This window comes from Haliaeetus leucocephalus, unplaced genomic scaffold (assembly GCF_000737465.1).
Source record: "Haliaeetus leucocephalus isolate CR32 unplaced genomic scaffold, Haliaeetus_leucocephalus-4.0 Scaffold439, whole genome shotgun sequence".
NCBI classification, from domain to species: domain Eukaryota; kingdom Metazoa; phylum Chordata; class Aves; order Accipitriformes; family Accipitridae; genus Haliaeetus; species Haliaeetus leucocephalus.
In genome coordinates this window covers 7,970,480-7,988,265 of record NW_010972875.1, presented here as the reverse complement: position 1 = coordinate 7,988,265, position 17,786 = coordinate 7,970,480, and the positions used below count along the sequence as shown (strand labels likewise).

The 17,786-nt window shown below is 42.3% G+C and overlaps 1 protein-coding gene across 1 annotated transcript in view; it reads right to left on the bottom strand.

Annotated features, from left to right (window-relative positions):
- Positions 1-5,401: 5,401 nt before the first annotated feature.
- The window catches only part of KIT (v-kit Hardy-Zuckerman 4 feline sarcoma viral oncogene homolog), a 46,949-nt gene continuing 34,564 nt past the window's right edge, over positions 5,402-17,786 (bottom strand). The window contains exons 17-23 of the mRNA XM_010574569.1: positions 16,615-16,703; positions 16,140-16,267; positions 12,787-12,909; positions 8,553-8,664; positions 8,356-8,455; positions 7,598-7,703; positions 5,402-6,451 (exon numbers count right to left, since the gene is read on the bottom strand). Coding sequence (XP_010572871.1) covers positions 6,326-6,451; positions 7,598-7,703; positions 8,356-8,455; positions 8,553-8,664; positions 12,787-12,909; positions 16,140-16,267; positions 16,615-16,703 — 784 coding nt within the window. The 3' untranslated portion in view covers positions 5,402-6,325. The remainder of the gene's footprint in view (positions 6,452-7,597; positions 7,704-8,355; positions 8,456-8,552; positions 8,665-12,786; positions 12,910-16,139; positions 16,268-16,614; positions 16,704-17,786) is intronic.

The window sequence follows — 17,786 nt, the reverse complement described above, 5'->3', positions numbered from 1 at the left end:
TGGCTGTGTCCCCTCCCAACTTCTTGTGCCCCTCCAGCCTTCTTGCTGGCTGGGCATGAGAGGCTGAAAAATCCTTGACTTAGTATAAACACGACTTAGCAACAACTGAAAACATCAGTGTGTTACCAAAATTCTTCTCATACTGAATCCAAAGCATAACACTGTACAAGCTACTAGAAAGAAAATTAACTCTATCCCAGCCAAAACCAGGACAGAAGGTATTCTAAAACATACTTAATTTTTTTCCCCTCTTTTAGTGTTAGTTCTCTCAGATGGAATAGCTAAAATGTATTACACCAGTAAGTTTCCTCCCCTCCCTCAGAACGAAGCCACTTGCAAACACTGGGATGAGTGAGGACACCTTTGAAGGCCTGAGTTACAAAGAGCTAAAGCCAATGTTTCTTCCTCCGCTGCTGCCGGGCTCAGCCACATGCTGGTACCCAGCACAAGAGGCACATCGTGCTTCTGCTGCTTTTACCAGTGCAGCAACTCAAGGCTATCCTCAGGCAGGCAAGGGCCTGTGCAACTACTTACTGCTTTTGGTGGAGCAACTGTCATTTTTGATCTGTTGTTTCTAGTCCAGGAGAAGTCTTTCCTTTGGTGCTTAGGTCCAGAGACATCCTGTCTACCAGAGTGAGTTGAAACCCAAAACAGGTTGCACAAGAACTCTGGAAATTTCCAAATAATACTAATTTCTGGGACCACATGACTAGCTAATGTTTGGTCCTATCAAAAGAAGAAAAATGCCAACAGCTTTTGAATGAAAAATGACTGAAGGGGAAAATACAAAAATGTTTTCATCTCATAAATGAGTTTGAATTGTTTTGCTATTTTAACTCAGAAGAGGAAATGCCAAAAACAGCATTTGGGAGGTTGCTATTGCCCTTTTAAAATTTTCTTTTAATGTACTGAATAGGCTGGAGGCATGAGGAATGTCTTTCACTCCTTTCATCCCCAGCCCACCAGGCAGCTAGACCCAGGTCTGCTGCGCTGCTCAGCAGCCCTCCTCCCACCTTGAGCAGGCAAGTCAAATGTCACCTGTTATTTCAGTCACCAAACCTGAGTGCTCAGGTGTGCCACTAAGCCAACTCCTTTTCTGATGACCACACCAAAACCCACCACCACCACATATTAAGAGCAAGGCCCCCTGCCTGGTAACGATATTTAGACCAGCCAAAAGCATGTGCAGTGTAATTCACAGAAGTGCAGCCAACCACTGGTGCTGATACTTCTCAAAATGTACATATTTGGGGGAAGTAAAAAATTATTTTGCACTTTCTGCAGCTAGAGAAAATACTGGGGTAACTTGCACTACACACTGATGTGTATTGATCTATAGGGGAAGCTACACACTGCGCCTTCCCGTGTGGGGACCTGATGGTTGGATAGCGTTAAACATGCCACGCGAACCCCTGATCGGATGCTGCTGACATTGCTTATTGACGAGTGCAGTCTCGAAGCCCAACAGGCCCTTTAGGGTCAGCTGGTTTCTACTGCCTGTCACAACTTAGCTAAAATGATTTCCAGGCCACAGACAGAAAAATCAAGTCACTAGAGCTACTGCTGCTAGTAAATAACCTCTGCTGCCTGGCTGGCAGCTGACCGACAATAGTTATTACCAAAAAGAGTGACTGATAATCAATTTATGAAATATGGACAATCTTTCAGAAAACATAGCCTTAGAGCAATTTTTGGACATAAACTTATTAGTTACGGAGTAATCTTTTAAGAACTTAGTGCTCAGGAAACATGGCAATTGAAGGTCATCTGTAACCATTATTCATAGTTACAGAAGTTTCTGGAAACCACAAGAACTGCAGAGTAGGTTTTCATATTTTTGTTATAGCTTCAGTTCGGGGGCTAAAAGGTCTATGCAACTGCTCCTTGTCTTCTGTTGAGACTCAGACCTCCCCACAGGACAAGTAGGAAGTTTCCTAATCCACATACAGGAAGAGGGAAATGTTTCACTCTCTCGGTTTTAGCCTACAACACAGTAGAATTAAGGATGCTATTGTCCAATCTCTTCAGTGATCGCTGTGAACATTTCGGCCCGGGGTATGACTGGTCATTCCCTGGTGATGTGACCAGGCACATCGTGTCTCCATTTACAGACAACTTCCCCAAAGACCCATACAGCAACAGATGTGAAGGAGAACCAGAAACAAAAAAAATCTGGTGGTGTGATGCATACAATACAGGTCACTAACTCTATGTATACTGTTGTGTTTCCATGATCTTTCTTCTTCTCTCTCACAGAGCCTACAAGTATTTTCTTCTCTAGCTAGTAAAGAGAATGGAGGAAGAATCATTCTATAGCATTCAGTACAAGGGTGGGATTTTTCTTTTCTACTTCTGGCCAAGTGAATGCTACAGCTGAGATTCTCCAAAGTGCCATAACTGATTGCAGAATCACAGAATGGTTGAGGTTGGAAGGCACCTCTGGAGGTCATCTGGTCCAAGCCCCCTGCTCAAGCAGGGCCACCTAGAGCCGGTTCCCGGGACTGTCTCCAGATGGCTTTTGAATATCTCTAAGGATGGAGACTCCACAACCTCGCTGGGCAACCTGTGCCAGTGCTCGGACACCCTCACAGTAAAAAAAATAAAATCATTTTCTGATGTTCAGATGGAACCTCCTGTGTTTCAATTTGTGCCCATTGGCTCTGGTCCTGTCACTGGGCACCACTGAAAAGAACCTGGCTCTGTCCTCTTTGCACCCTCCCTTCAGATATTTGAGTCCATGATGGTCCATGGTCCCAAGGCTCCATGCTGGTATCATGGTGCTGGTTTCTCTTTATATCTGGGTACAATAATGCTTTGAAGGACAGCTAAACTACATATTAAATGCCTTCCTGATGTGCTTTTCCATGTAAGCTGTTGTTTAGAACTGGCACAAGAAAATAATTTAGGGGGAAATGGTCCGTATGACCATGAATGGGAACGGAGGTGGTAATCCCTGCAGGCCTTGTAAGAAGAAAATAGGAGAAAGCTCTGCTTTTTTCAGAAAGCAGAGATGCTGTATTCTAGGTTGCTTCAGAAGGGGAAACATTTCAGGAAAATAAAATCAATGTTGTGCTAACTGAATAAATATATAAAATAGCTCCTTTGGCTATGCTAAATGAGAATCCACTAATTATTTGTACCAATTCAGATACTGGAATGCCTCAGTATGAAGTCTACTTTGCTTGAATGGGGGGGTGGACAAGACAGGAGAAAAAATGGTCCAAAATCAGCCACAAACTCAGTATCTTCTGAAGCATTATTAGAAAACGGTAACAGTGCTAACTGTGGCAAAACTTGCACCTCCTGGCTCCTGACAAAATTAGTTTTTAATTTCCTTAATTAGTTTTAACAAACAGAGCCAAGACCTGGGTGGAAGCAAAAAAGAAAAAAAAAAAAAGGAAGCTGTTTTAAAAAGGAAACTCTGAAGGAGGGGAGCTCTTCAGGGATGTCTGTTGACAGAACAGAAATGCTTAAGGACCAAAACAGTTGATGTTTGTCTCTCATATGAGTTAGTAGGGGGTTTTGGTAGGATAATTCTAGAAACTTTTGCTTATATGCTCTGTACCTACTATCAAACCATGCACCAACCATGCTGATGCAAAGCCTTATGCAGCAGAGGAAAACATGTTAGCAGGTGAGTCACAGATTTCAAACCTGGAGTAATTAAAGCAGAGGGTCTCCCACTAAGATGAGGGGTACCTGCTCAGCAAGGGAAGCATTACGTTTTCTCTTTATGACCTCGCCAACCAAAGCAGCACTAGGTATCTCACGCTGCCTCCCCTGCAGTGCTGCATTCAGCCAGCCCAGCACAAGCCCTAGTGCCAGCATGCAGGAGGGGACATACCCTCAATAACACCGAGATATTTTTGTTCAATTTTAAATACTATTCATGACATACAGACTGCATCAAGAGTCTACAGGATGAATCTTCTAGTTGCAGTTTTTTCCAGAATGAAGCTGCATCCAAGTTTCCAAGTATTTGTCCCGTCTATTCACAGGTAAAGAACTTTCATAACAAATAAACATTAAGGTTTTCTGGCATACATTTGCAAAAATGTTTCAGAATGCCAAACTTGACCTCTGTGTGGCCAGACACTGAGATTTTGCTTCAACCCAAGAGTTTATTAAGACTTACATGAAAATATTCATCTTAACATAGTACACGTCAGTAGCATTTGAATACATATTTACAGATTTATTTGAACTTTTCTGAACGGCAATTCTACAACCGAGCAACATATCCATAAGTGTTTCATAAACTTTCAAACACTTACATATTTATACATATAGTTTTTGCATATATATATATAAAAAAATATTTTTGAGACTCAAGGACTGAGAATAGTCAAAAGGACATTATTGCTACATTTCCATATTTACAAAAACAATGCATAAACCTATTCAAAACACCAAGCCATTGCAAAATAAGTTTCAAAAATCCCCAAATTATAAAAATATAAATTTCAAGAACGAAAAAACCCAAACCTCTTTCAGCTAAGTGTCCGTAAAGTACCGAGACATCTATAATTATAACAACTAGTTTGTCTACAGTTGCTCTGAAAGCCAACACGTTACATAAGAGCTTTTATAGCATTAAACTGAAAATGCTCAACAAGAAGTATGCATAAGAGTGCCTCCAAACAACTGGCTAACTTTGGAAAGGTGCAACAGCCTAAGTAAGTTCAGTGCAAATGGCTGATTTTTTACTTAACTCTGAAAGACAGATTCCTGTAACATTAAACCAAATGCACAGTCATAGAAGGAGCGTGGTATTCAACATAACTCAAAATATACTACCAGTGTGTGTATTTACAATTACCTTGCATTTGGGCAGTTAGTTACACATTTAAATTGCATGTAAACTCAACCAAAATCCTGGTATAGTATAAGTTACAGAGTGCTTAAGTGCGTTGTAAATAAATAGGTACTCAACTAGTACTCTGCCTCTGACAAATGCTTCTCTCAATGCCTTTACTAATTTCTAGGGGACAGAAACAAAGGAAGAAAAGAACTAGCAGAGTTTCCTATGGGAAGGGGTTAGAAGATACTTGAGCACAACCCTAGGCTCAACAGATACTGACCCCAAAGCCTCACGTCTGTCAAACAAGACCGAAGGGATTCTTTCTTTTATCCCACTTTTAAATTCAGCACTTCCCAGTTAGGCTCTTCTTCATTATGATCTCTGGACTACTACAGAAAGATGAAAAGACTCAGGGTGGGGGGAAAGTAACCCTTTCCAGTTAGCACTATCCAAGCCTGCCTGTGGGAAAGATTCACCTGGGTAGGACAAGATAAAGAAAGGGCCCCCAGGAGAGAATTTTTTGCCTCTGCTCTTGCCTAGATAAGATGACTCGTTAAACGGCCTCTCCTCCAGACACACAGTTTACTGGAAGCAGCCCTCCTCCCCTATTTTGACTAACTTGGCAGGGCCCACCTATCTTTGGTGAACACTTTTGGACATGACTATTAGCAAAACAAGCATCGAAGCCCTCGGGTTCCCAAGGCGGTGGAGGGGGGGTGGGTGGGAGCAGTTCAGGCTCCATGGTGGGGTGAGACCCAGCGATGGGCAGCTCCATCCCTGGCAGGCAAGGGGCCAGTGGTAAGTAGTGCATACACCCACAGAAACCTTGCGACCCATCTGCAAGGCTGACAGCGTGGGTGGGAAATAAAGATGAAGATTCACACTCTTCTTCCCTCCTCTGGTTCAAACCCCAGGGCTCCCAGGAGGGTTTGCTGCTGTGCAGACCAACTTTGGAAAGGTCTCAGTCCCTTCACCTCTCTCACCCAGGTACATCCAGCACCCTCGCTGGCCTCCAACCTATGATACCTACCTGGGAAAGCTTCTCAGGCTTGGCTGGACATGGAAAGGGGTTTGCAAAGCCATTAGCTTCATATTTGTTTATTTCTTAAATTCAGCAAAACAAGATTAACCAGAAAATGACTGTACGCCTTCCAGGCACAGATCCACAGAAGGATCACTGCAGATTTGGTTTGATCTGCAGTCATCTTGTTCCACACCCTGGCTCAGGATTTCTTTTGTTGGTTGTTTTTTTTTTCTTCAGATCTGGCTCTCTACTGCAAATACACACAATATAGCAAAATATATACAGCTTCAGTTAACATTGCAATGATGCCTGTAACCGTGCTCAGCAGATTAAGTTTATGTGTAACAGTGTGTGGTGAAGGACAGTATTACAACAACGTTTCAGCTACACAGTGGTAGTAGTGAGTAAAAGTAAGAGAAATTATTGAAGTCGTCCGTCTCTCACCCCCTGCACAATACAAACAGCTAATACATCTGGCCTCCTCTTCTTCCAGATGCCACTCAAACATCTTCGCGTACCAGGAGGGGCTGAGTAGATGAAGCACTGCTACCCACCGAGTTAATCCTCACCGAGTGATCTGGAGCATTTCCTTGACTGGAAGGTGGAGTTGAGAAGTTTGCATAAACCTGAAGAAGCCAAAGACCAGTGTCAATACTCTGCAGACTACTCCCTTTGCACATACTTGGAGAACTCTCCTTTCATAGCCTTTTCCCACTGTGTACTACACACCGCCGTGGAAGGGTTCCAGCTCAGGTGTTTCTTTGCAAATGTAAGGAGAGTTTCAAAAGGTCTTGAGCTTAACTGCTCTTTTAAAGAATCAAGAACCTCAATCACAGTTATTAACACCACAGCTTCCAACTGCATACCAAATTTCAACTGAGCTTGAAAAAATGCAGATGAGGTTATTACTAAACTCCCCCAGAAACCTCACTAATACTTCCTTCACATTCTTGCTTTTGTTTTAGTAATTCCTCCACCTGCCAAAAACACGCTACAGGATGCAATCGAACACCAGCAGCTTTCAGTTTCCTCTTTTCTAAAATTGTCAGGAAGCCATGTACTCTGTGCCCAAACAAGGCATCCAGAAGGTAAATGGAAGCTTTGTTTTTAAACCAGGTTTTAAACTTACTTTTTTAAACCCCAGTAACACACAATGTTATTGTGAGAAAAAACCCAAGTTTCTGATGTGCCTCCAATTTTTCTTTGGACTGTTTTGTCCAGTTACCCTCTCAGAAAAAGCTTTTGCTAGGGAATGGTCGAAAGAGCAGTGAATACAGTTTGTCACGACATACCTCCAAGCTTATATAAATAGAGCTACGGGAAGCAAGTGAGAAGAGGCAGAAGAGCACCAAAAGCTCAACCTCTTCATCCAGAAAGCTTTTCTAATAAAAGCTAAATATACTTCACTTCTGAGATGTTTCCCAGATTAATAAAATATTTCATAGTTTAATATAAGATGAATTTATGCAGTACCATTGCATTTTGTAACATCAGAATTATAGTGTCAGGTTGAGTAAGAAACATCAATCATGCAAAGAATCTTCTCCAGCTGGTATGTTTTGGGTATGGGCTTAGACAGCTACTGTCTAATGGCACAACCAAGAAGTGAGAGGCCCAGACATCATTCCTACCACCCAAACTGATAGTGCAAAGCTACATAAATAATACTGGAAAAATGATGAGGCGCCCGGGCTCTTTGCTCCTCACAGCTCTAGTCTAACGTCTTGCTTGAAACAGCATTGACTCCAAAAAAATGATGATCTGTAACTTACCCGAGGGGCATTATCTGAAAGCTGCTGTTCTATCAGCTGTACTATTTGTTTAAATGTGGGTCTCTGTAAAGGATCAGCATCCCAGCAACTCTTCATTATGTCATACCTGCAAAGATACTGAAATTAAGTACCGCTTACAAGGAAATCCTTAAAGCTCTTATCTTGCCTCCATTATTATTTGAAAGAAAAGTGTGACCCAGTTCCACAGTTCACTTTCTTTAAATGACTTTTAAGAATAGAAATAGTACTGCTAAGACCTGTGCTTGTGACAACAAAGGACTCAATACTAATAGGAGTCTCTGGACAGAGTTTTCTTTGACAGCTTGCTAAGTGCCAATCCCTTCACAAAACAGTGAATTAGGGATGGCTCATAACGAAGATCAGTAGCCAGTCCTCTTGCTGTCAGGAAGTACAGCACAAATGCAGATGCTGTACAGTCTGGTGATACATCTCACTGACTGCTCTATCTGAATTAAAAATGTTTAATTATGTTCTGTGATCCGTCAATAATTTATTGATATGGAGCAGATGCCACGACAAAGTGATCAGATGGTAGAAGGCATGAGTGTATTTCATTGCTTGTAACAACACAGGCATGTATTCTGCTAGTTAGAGTATATGAATTATTTAAAACATGAAAAGAACTTAAAAAAAAGACAATGGGGCAGTGCAATAAGCCCTAATGCAAGAATGGAAGCTTCCCTTCCTTTGCATCGTTGCTGGTGTTTGGTGATCAGAGGTGCTTGTTGCTCGCTTACATTTCAGGCGGTGCACACTCAGGGCTGAACATCCTGTATCCCTCCTTGATCATTTTATAGAACTTGGAGTCCACGGGCATCCCTGGATATGGGCTGCTTCCTGTTGAAAGAGCATGCGAGCAACATGATTTCTGCATCTGCAGTAAAACCAAGATGAAACAGAAATCCTCTGAAGTACAGATCTTGAAGGAGCTTACCTAAAGAAAAGAGCTCCCAAAGCAGTATTCCATAAGACCAGACATCACTCTCAAAGGTGTAGACGCAATTGAAAATACTTTCAGGTGCCATCCACTTCACAGGAAGACGAGCCTTTCCAGGGAAAAGAGAACAAATTAAGACAATGGACATAAGGCATACAAAATTTACAAGATAAAATTAACCTTTTCTACTTCTTATGTGCTTTAAATATTTGTTAAAACAAGAAATAGAAGTATCCAACCAAAAATGGAAATCTCGGCATTTTAGAGTCTCCAAGTGCTGCATGGTTACTGATCCATCTTTCTGTGGGTCTACCAAACTTGTGCAGTGCCTTGCACTCTGATTTTCTGTATACTGTGTGATTCCTTCTGTCTTGTTTATAAGGGATGGCAGGAAGTCAGAGCAAAATAATGTACATGACCATGGCATGGTTCCTTACATAAACATGCAAGTCTACTTCCGTGGACTTGCTACCATAGGCACACAGATGAGATTCACATAGTCAAGATGGTTCAATGCTTTAATCAACAGTTAAGACATCTGCTTTAGCTTCTCAGTGTACCAGAAAAAAAAGGAAAATTCACAGGAAAGAAATACATATTGACATACATATTTTGGGCGGGAGTGTTGATTTGCTTGAGGGAAGGAAGGCTCTACAGAGGGATCTGGACAGGCTGGATTGATGGGCCGAGGGCAATTGTACGAGGTTCAATGAGGCCAAGTGCCGGGTCCTGCACTTCTGTCACAACAACCCCATGCAGTGCTACAGGCTGGGGAAGAGTGGCTGGAAAGCTGCCCGGCAGAGAAAGACCCGGGGGTGTTGGTCAACAGCTGGCTGAATACGAGCCAGCAGTGTGCCCAGGTGGCCAAGAAGGCCAACGGCATCCTGGCCTGTATCAGAAATAGTGTGGCCAGCAGGAGCAGGGAGGTGATTGTCCCCCTGTACCGGGCACTGGTGAGGCCGCACCTTGAGTGCTGTGTTCAGTTTTGGGCCCCTCACTACAGGAAAGACATGGAGGTGCTGGAGCATGTCCAGAGAAGGGCAATGGAGCTGGTGAGGGGCCTGGAGCACAAGTCTTATGAGGAGCGGCTGAGGGAACTGGGGCTGTTTAGCCTGGAGAAAAGGAGGCTGAGGGGAGACCTTATCGCTCTCTACAACTACCTGAAAGGAGGTTGTAGTGAGGTGGGTGTCAGTCTCCTCTCCCAAGTAACAAGCGATAGGACAAGAGGAAACAGCCTGAGGTTGTGCCAGGGGAGGTTTATATTGGATATTAGGAAAAATTTCTTCACCAAAAGGGTTGTCAAGCACTGGAACAGATTGCCTAGGTGTCGTGGTTTAACCCCAGCCAGCAACTAAGCACCACGCAGCCACTCACTCACTTCCCCCCCCACCCAGTGGGATGGGGGAGAAAATCGGGAAAAGAAGTAAAACTCGCAGGTTGAGATAAGAATGGTTTAACAGAACAGAAAAGAAGAAAATAATAATGATAATGATAACACTAATAAAATGACAATAGTAATAAAAGTATTAGAATATACCAATGATGCACAATGCAATTGCTCACCACCCGCCAACTGAGGCTCAGTTAGTCCCTAAGCGACAATCCCCCCTGCCCCCACTCCCCCAGTTTATATACTAGACGTGATGTCCCATGGTATGGAATACCCCTTTGGCCAGTTTGGGTCAGCTGTCTTGGCTGTGTCCCCTCCTGACTTCTTGTGCCCCTCCAGTCTTCTTGCTGGCTGGGCACGAGAAGCTGAAAAATCCTTGACTTCATCTAAATGTGACTTAGCAACGACTGAAAACATCAGTGTGTTATCAACATTTTTCTCATACCTAACTGAAAAACATAGCACTATACCAGCTACTAGGAAGACAATTACCTCTATCCCAGATGAAACCAGGACACCAGGGAAGTGGTTGAGTCACCATCCCTGGAGGTATTTAAAAGACATGTAGATGTGGTGCTTAGGCACATGGTTTAGCGGTGGACTTGGCAGTGTTAGGTTAACGGTTGGACTTGATGATCTTAAAGATCTTTTCCAACCTAAACAATTCTATGACTATGATTTTTCATAAGTTTGTGTGGGGACAGACATCCCTTCGGAATGCTAACTGGAGCAGAGGAAAGGGCTTCTGTCCTAAGCATTTGTCCTGCTGTGGGGGAAAGCAGGCCTCTTCCTTTTAAGTGGTCTTGCAATGATGTGGCCAAAGATATACTTCAACCATACTATAGAGAAGACCCTCGATGTCTTCTAAGGAAAGGAGACCCAACAGAAAAGGAGGTAAATGGAAAGAAAAAGAAATGAGGTGGAGGAAAGGCAGCATTTGCCATGGGCTGGCTCACCAGAGAGGCAACCAGAGTTGTTTATTTCCTGAACCACACAGACAGCACTCTTCTTGGCCAAGCCCCCATGTGCTGTCAGCAGCACTGCCTCCCAGCAGCGTCCACGGCTAGCGATGCCCCAGCACTCCTGATCTGCTTTAAGATCAGGCCAGATGCAACTAAACACCTCCTGCAGCCACTGCTTCCTCTCTCCCCAGGCAGCTGCACCCTATCCTCCTCTGACCCTTTCAGGCTACATAAAATCCTATTCTCAGGCAACTCAGGAAACTTAAAGGGTAGCCTAGACAAGTAAAACTTAATTACTTATTGCCCACTTCCCTCCTAAGCTGCTGGTCTGCACTTCCCACTCCCAGGAGCCTTGAATGATCAAGCAGCTCCTGACCTGACCTTGAGCCTGAAAGCAGCTTTCTTACACTAAATGGCACTCAATATCTTGCCAGGACAGCCATTCCTGAATTGTTTCAGCTCCTATTGTTCCCTAACCTCAACTTCTAGGCACCCAGTGGCTGGTAGCAACGTTGTTTTTGAAGACAACCAATAAACCCATCTCTCCCGTAGCCTAAAATGGGGATGCTGTAGGTACCTGGGACATCAGAGGCTGCTGGGTGACAGCAGAGCAGCAGAGATATCTCAGATACCTGAGGTGCCATGGACTGGCTGAGGTTAACCGAGTGTGGCAAACCACTTTGGTGAGAAATGATCAGGTGTGGGATTTTCTCTCTTAGCCAAGTTTGCCCAAAGCCAGCATGGGCAAGCTTCAGTTCATGTGTTGTCAAGTCCCTAACTAACAACCAGCCCCTGACCATGGAGCACTCAGCTGGGCTGGGGAGGAGGGCTGCCTTGTTCAACATGATCTTCTCTCCTTTGAAAAATGGCGCAAGTGAAAGCGTGTGTACTCTGAAGGCAGTGGCTTGCTGCACATTACTGACACAGATTTAAAACACCAATCCAGGCAGTGCAAATCAGTTTGAGGTGCAAAATACCTATACTTCGTGGCACACTTCTCCAGCTTAACCACAGACAAGCTCGATTTTCTTTTGTAGTAGGGCTCCTTTTACTGTACTAGCACTTTAAAGGGGACTTCGAGTGCTGCCAAGGTAATCTGCATCACTTCAAAGTGTCTTTGTACCCCTCCAGAGGTCTAGTAGGTACTAGTGTGATTGATACTCTTCTACATGGGAGGTTTTAAACTCTTCTCATCAAAATATAGTGTCTTGTTCCAACCCTGTTACAGGGTTTGAACTATAGCTGCAAGTTAAGGCTGTATTTGTTACATATACAAGGTTAAAGTCTGTATATGGAATCAGAGAAAACCAGGGCTTTTTTGCCTCCCACTATGCCCCAATCAATAAATTTACACTTCAGGATCCAGTTTCCACTGTCTGAGTGATGCTTTATAGCAAAGAACAGGATGCAAACCCCTGATTATGTATATATTTTTAAAATAAACTATTTCAGTAATGGACAAATATAGCAATGCCCAGAGAAAAAGTTTCAAAATATTTATACTTAGGATAGGGCTACCAGAATATTCCAATGGCAAAACTTGCAACTACTCAGAGAGCTGTAACTTTTAGTACGTTCAGATACAACAGAAAGACTGGGAGTTACATTGGTGCAGCAAAAACATCTCTTCCACTACAACATACATTCAGATACCAGCACATTTTTTCCAGTGTAACAACATGTATATACCAAGGGTTTTTATCAGCATACACATCTACATCAGGAATCGCTCCTCCTAATGTTCTTGACCAGCATGCATATATATCAGAATTGGGAAACCTAGGTTTCTGCCTAACTAAGAAAAACTTTTCTTTCCACGTCAAGACAACAGGAATTCCCCTAACTTAAAACAGGTGGATAAAATATCATATATACTTACGTTTCCTTTGACCACATAATTTGAGTCATTCCTTATATCTCTTGCCAGGCCAAAGTCACAGATTTTTGTTATTCGACCATGAGTGAGAAGAATATTTCTTGCGGCCAGATCCCTATGAATGCACTAAATAACAAAGACAAACAAACAAAGCTATTTTATAATATCCTGAACAGGCTGTTGCTTGGTTACATGTTTACTTAGCTATATAACTTACTGCATTATGCATTTTATGGCAAGCTGAAAGTCATAATGAAGCCAGGTGTTGATAAGCTTACTCAGATGATTAAACATTCTGGTGTAGTGTCTTTGCTATCATGACATTGATCCACACAGTTAAGCTTGTCTATGCATTTCTTTTCTAAAAGACCACTTGTAGTCATGCTGAATTTTCTAGTGTTTCATGTTTGCAGTTAAAGTTTAATGTACTTTTTCTCTGACTTTTTATCAAAAAATCACTGGCTTGTTTCCTAACACAGGACACATAAGAAGAAAATGTGGTTTGTTTCTAAAATAATTCCAACCTTTTATGAAGTAGCTATTGCGTTTGAGGGGAAAGTGTTGAAAAGCTGAAAATAGGGAAAATTATGGTAACAACTTCAAAGCACAGAAGTCAGGAAACTGAATCCTATTTCAAAAATACTCCTCTGGAAGACTTGAATTATTAAGTACCTAGGAGAGTTTTATAAGTAGGCCTAAGTATTTGAAGATCGTGGAAATTTTCACGTGCCAGTATCTTTCAATGAATAGGCGAGCATTTAGTGACCTAGCTAGCTTATACTGCAGTTTTCACTTCAGAAGTGTGTATGTCTTTGTAACTGCAGCTCCAGAAGGGTGCCTGAGTTTCCCAGCGGTTGCATTTTCTTTGTATGCAACCGTGGAGCCCATGTGCATTTGTTAGAGAATGGAGGTAGTTCTCTAACAAAATGATCTCTTTTTCCATCTGGAAAGGAGAGCATTGAGCTCCCACTTTACTGATGGTATATAGTATGCAGGCCACAGCTTTCCAAAAAATAGCTGAAGACAGTTCAATTTTATCTTCATTTTTTTGCCTTGAAATACAAAACTTTATGAGTTCCCTTCAAAAAATGACTTAAAATATCAAGAATTATGCAAATCAAACTCAGGAAATGATAACTGCAAGTTGCATAAGCAACTTAATCTCTGTCCCTTTTGCATGCTTACACGAGGAACTATTTTTAATGACAATTACTATGTCAGAGGACTCTCCTTCACCTCCCAATCCAACACATTCTTCACTTTGCATATGAAAATTACTGTACTGAAGCAGTAAAGTGAAGGAACGGCCAAGCATTCAGCATGTCTCTGCCTTGTTCCTCCAGAATCAGTGCAGTTTGCATTGAATAAAGACTTTGTCCATGGGAGGAAGTCCTGTCTTGTGATTAAGGCACCGTGTGCTTAATAAGGGAACTATCCCCCCAGGACAGGCTCCTATCCTGACTCCTACACAGAGGCACTTTTATGCTTCTGAGCCTTGATACACAAGTTGCAGAAGAGCAGCTGGGGACTCTGCACTGCTGGTCTGTGTGGACCCTCCCTCCCCAAGGGTATGAGGCAATGTGAAGCATCTTATCCATCAGCCCACACTACTCTGCATTTACTAGTTGGACCGAAAAGCATGTATGTACGCAATGACCAAAGGGGACCGAGCACAGTAATGTGTTAGTGCAGTGCAATTTAACTCTGTGACAAAGCCGTTAATTCTGCACTGCCAAAGCGATACTGCACATTACTTCCCAATCTCACAGTGAGGTGGTGTTACATTCGTTATTGCCTTTGACACTCAATGTCACCGTGCCTGTTTTTATCAATGGAAAGGCTATAAAGAAAACAGTCACTGGGAACAATGCATAGTGAATCCTGGGGCTACTCTATAGGAAAATAAGAAGAAATAAAGAATATGTGTGCTAAGCACTGGATGTCCTCAATAGTGAAGGATCCAGGAGCCTGGTGAAAACCATTACAATCTGTAATATAATGTGTTTGCCTGTCAGGCCTGTTTTAAAGCTGTTGATAGATGAAAAATAAACTAAGGGCTTTGGAAGGAGGAACAGTGGGGAAAAAAAACAAGTGCAAGTTTTAATGTGGACTTTCTTTGGAGCAGAATTAGAGCCACATTTCTCAATACTAACACAGGATCCCAGGATTACCTTATTTTCCTCAAATTGCCTAAGTTTGGTTTTGAGCTTTATCCAATGTGCACCTGTACTATCCTGTGTCTATATTAGTTACAATGTTTACATGTTAAATGGCATTTTTCAAATAAAATGGAAGAACAACCATAGGAAGATCATAATTACACTGTGCTTAAGACTTCTACTCTTTATAGATCCCTTTCTGTTATGCAATACCTCTCCTATGAAACGCAGAGGAATGTCTATTATGGTCAGGGTAGCCAACAAAGATTCTTTGTGGGTCTCTAGGCTGATTTTATCTTTCCAGAAAATTAAAAACCAAGACATAGCCTGTGCATTAAGCCATACTGCTAAAAAAAAAGCATACAATGTGGTAGCTCCCCTGTTTAAGGCAGTATTCTGCATGAGAGAAGTAGCAAGTGCAGCGTTGTTTAAAACTCATGCAAACAGATAGATTTGCAGCAGTCTTCATACTGTTCTTTAGTTTGTAAACTCTCCAGCAGTGCCACAGAGAATATATCCTAAACTCTCGAGATTTAATTGTTTTTGAAGGTGTCCACATGTTGGGTTTCCAGTTCTTTCCTGAATTCCATTTAATTCCTGTACACCAGAGAAGACTGAAGAAATAACTCCTTGGGGTTTCTATGGGTTTTACTGCCTCCAAAGCCATCAGGAGTTCTGATGAAACTACCTGTGTGCTCCAGGAAACAAAGGAATGGCTGGAGATCAAACCCATAAGAGCCACCACCCAAGCTAGGCAGGGTTCAACTGCACTTGCCATCTCCCAACATATGACATTATTAATCAGTGCAGCCTCGGGGTGCAGCAAACATACTTCACTGCAATTCCTCTCCTCTGGCTCTTCTCTTGACATTTCTATGACTAGTTTCTGTTCATGAGCAAGGCCACTGATTCTACTAGCCTGAACTGTGGATATGCAATAGCACTGCTTCACACTGACTACTGTGCACCCTACATTCTGTTTTATGGGATATAAAATGCCACTTTTGGCCAATGAGCACAGTACAGAACTCCAACAGTAGCCAAAGCTTCAGGTACAAGAAGGAGCATATGAGTTTGCAGTGCTTGTTGAAAAGAACACAGAAAGAACATGTGGATCATATTAAAACACTGAAAGTGATGCTAAAGGAAATCAGAAATCTACCGATTCTGTCCAGCTCTGAAAAATTCTTAACTTACATTTTTGGAGGCAAGGAAGCTCATGCCTTTTGCCACCTGGTAAGAAAAGCTTAGTAGATCTTCAACATCTAGAGCAAGTTCATCATCTTCTGACATAGAAAGGGTAACATCCTGATCAGTATAGGATCCTGCACAACACAAACACCAACAGCCTTTGAGTGGAGCAAGTGTAATCATTTAGAAAGAGAGCTATCTTAACATTAAACAAAACAGTGATCTGGGTAAGTACCAGACTAGAGTCATGTAAATAGCCATCACCAAAAAGCAAAAAATAATCCTGGTACTCCATTTAAGTGTGGAGAAATACAAGACACTGTAATTTAGCATATTGTTATTTCTCAAGCCTTCCCACATCTAGTAATGAGTTTTAATTGTCCCCATCCATGAGGCAAAAGTGTGATAAAATTGAAAAAATCCATGAAGCCACTCTCTCTGCACTCCCACAGCAAACAGAATTCCTTGTCACTGTACTCACCAGATTTCACTGGTCGTTTTTTATCAGCTTTTGGTGGGACTGCATACGACACTCCTGGTTTCATGTCCATGTACTCATTGGCAACATCACTGTACAGGCAGCAGATGAAATGAAACATAGTTTAATGAAAAAGATCTCAAAAGCCATCCAAACAAAAAGCCAAGGTTACACCAACCTCCTGAATATAACGCTTTACAAATGATCAGTAGATTGGAAACTCATGGGTGTGTAAAAAAGATGAAGAAAGGCCTGTGCAGAAAGAGAGGTTTGTCAGTACAGCTGATGATACGTCTCAAAGTTTGGAGTTTGGCTCAGGTGAGCAAACAAAACCGTTCATACATATACTGTTTATACAGACTTCACTCTCTATAAATTAACATCCAGATGTCTCACAGGATCTGCTAGTGCTTCCTTCTTCTGCTTAGGCCAACTTCTACCAGAATATTTCAGCAACTCCGTTGAAATGCAGAAGACAAATGGTAACAAATGTTAAATTCAGAGATTCCCAAGTTCCATAGGGGATTTGTATGTATTTCAAAGAATCAGCCAAGGCTTGGGACAGGCATCTGCTACATTTTTTAAGGTTAAGTTTTCTTATTGCTATATATAATTCAGATGTACAGATTTTCATACTATATGGTTTATAAATATACAGTTAGGCACCTTTAGAAATGATGGATATACTCTGGCATTTTTCATGTCATTGCCATTAGAACTCATATACATAGCCCTTCCTTAACCCGAAATATCTGTTTAGCTTATGAACAATAAATACAGCCACACAGCTAACATGGAAAGGAGTAATGAGATCACCAATAGCTTTAGTCACCACCAGAAACACATCTGACGCATTGTCCTGGTTTCAGCTAGGACAGGGTTAATTGTCTTCCTAGTAGCTGGTATAGTGTTATGTTTTGGGTTCAGTATGAGAAGAATGTTGATAACACTGATGTTTTCAGTTGTTGCTCAGTAGTGTTTAGACTAGAGTCAAGGATTCTTCAGCTTCTCATGCCCAGCCAGCAGGAAGGCTGGAGGGGCACAAGAAGTCAGGAGGGGACACAGCCAGGACAGCTGACCCAAACTGGCCAAAGGGGTATTCCATACCATGTGATGGCAGGTCTAGCATATAAACTGGGGGGAGTTGGCCGGGGGGGGGGGGGGGGGGTGCTGGC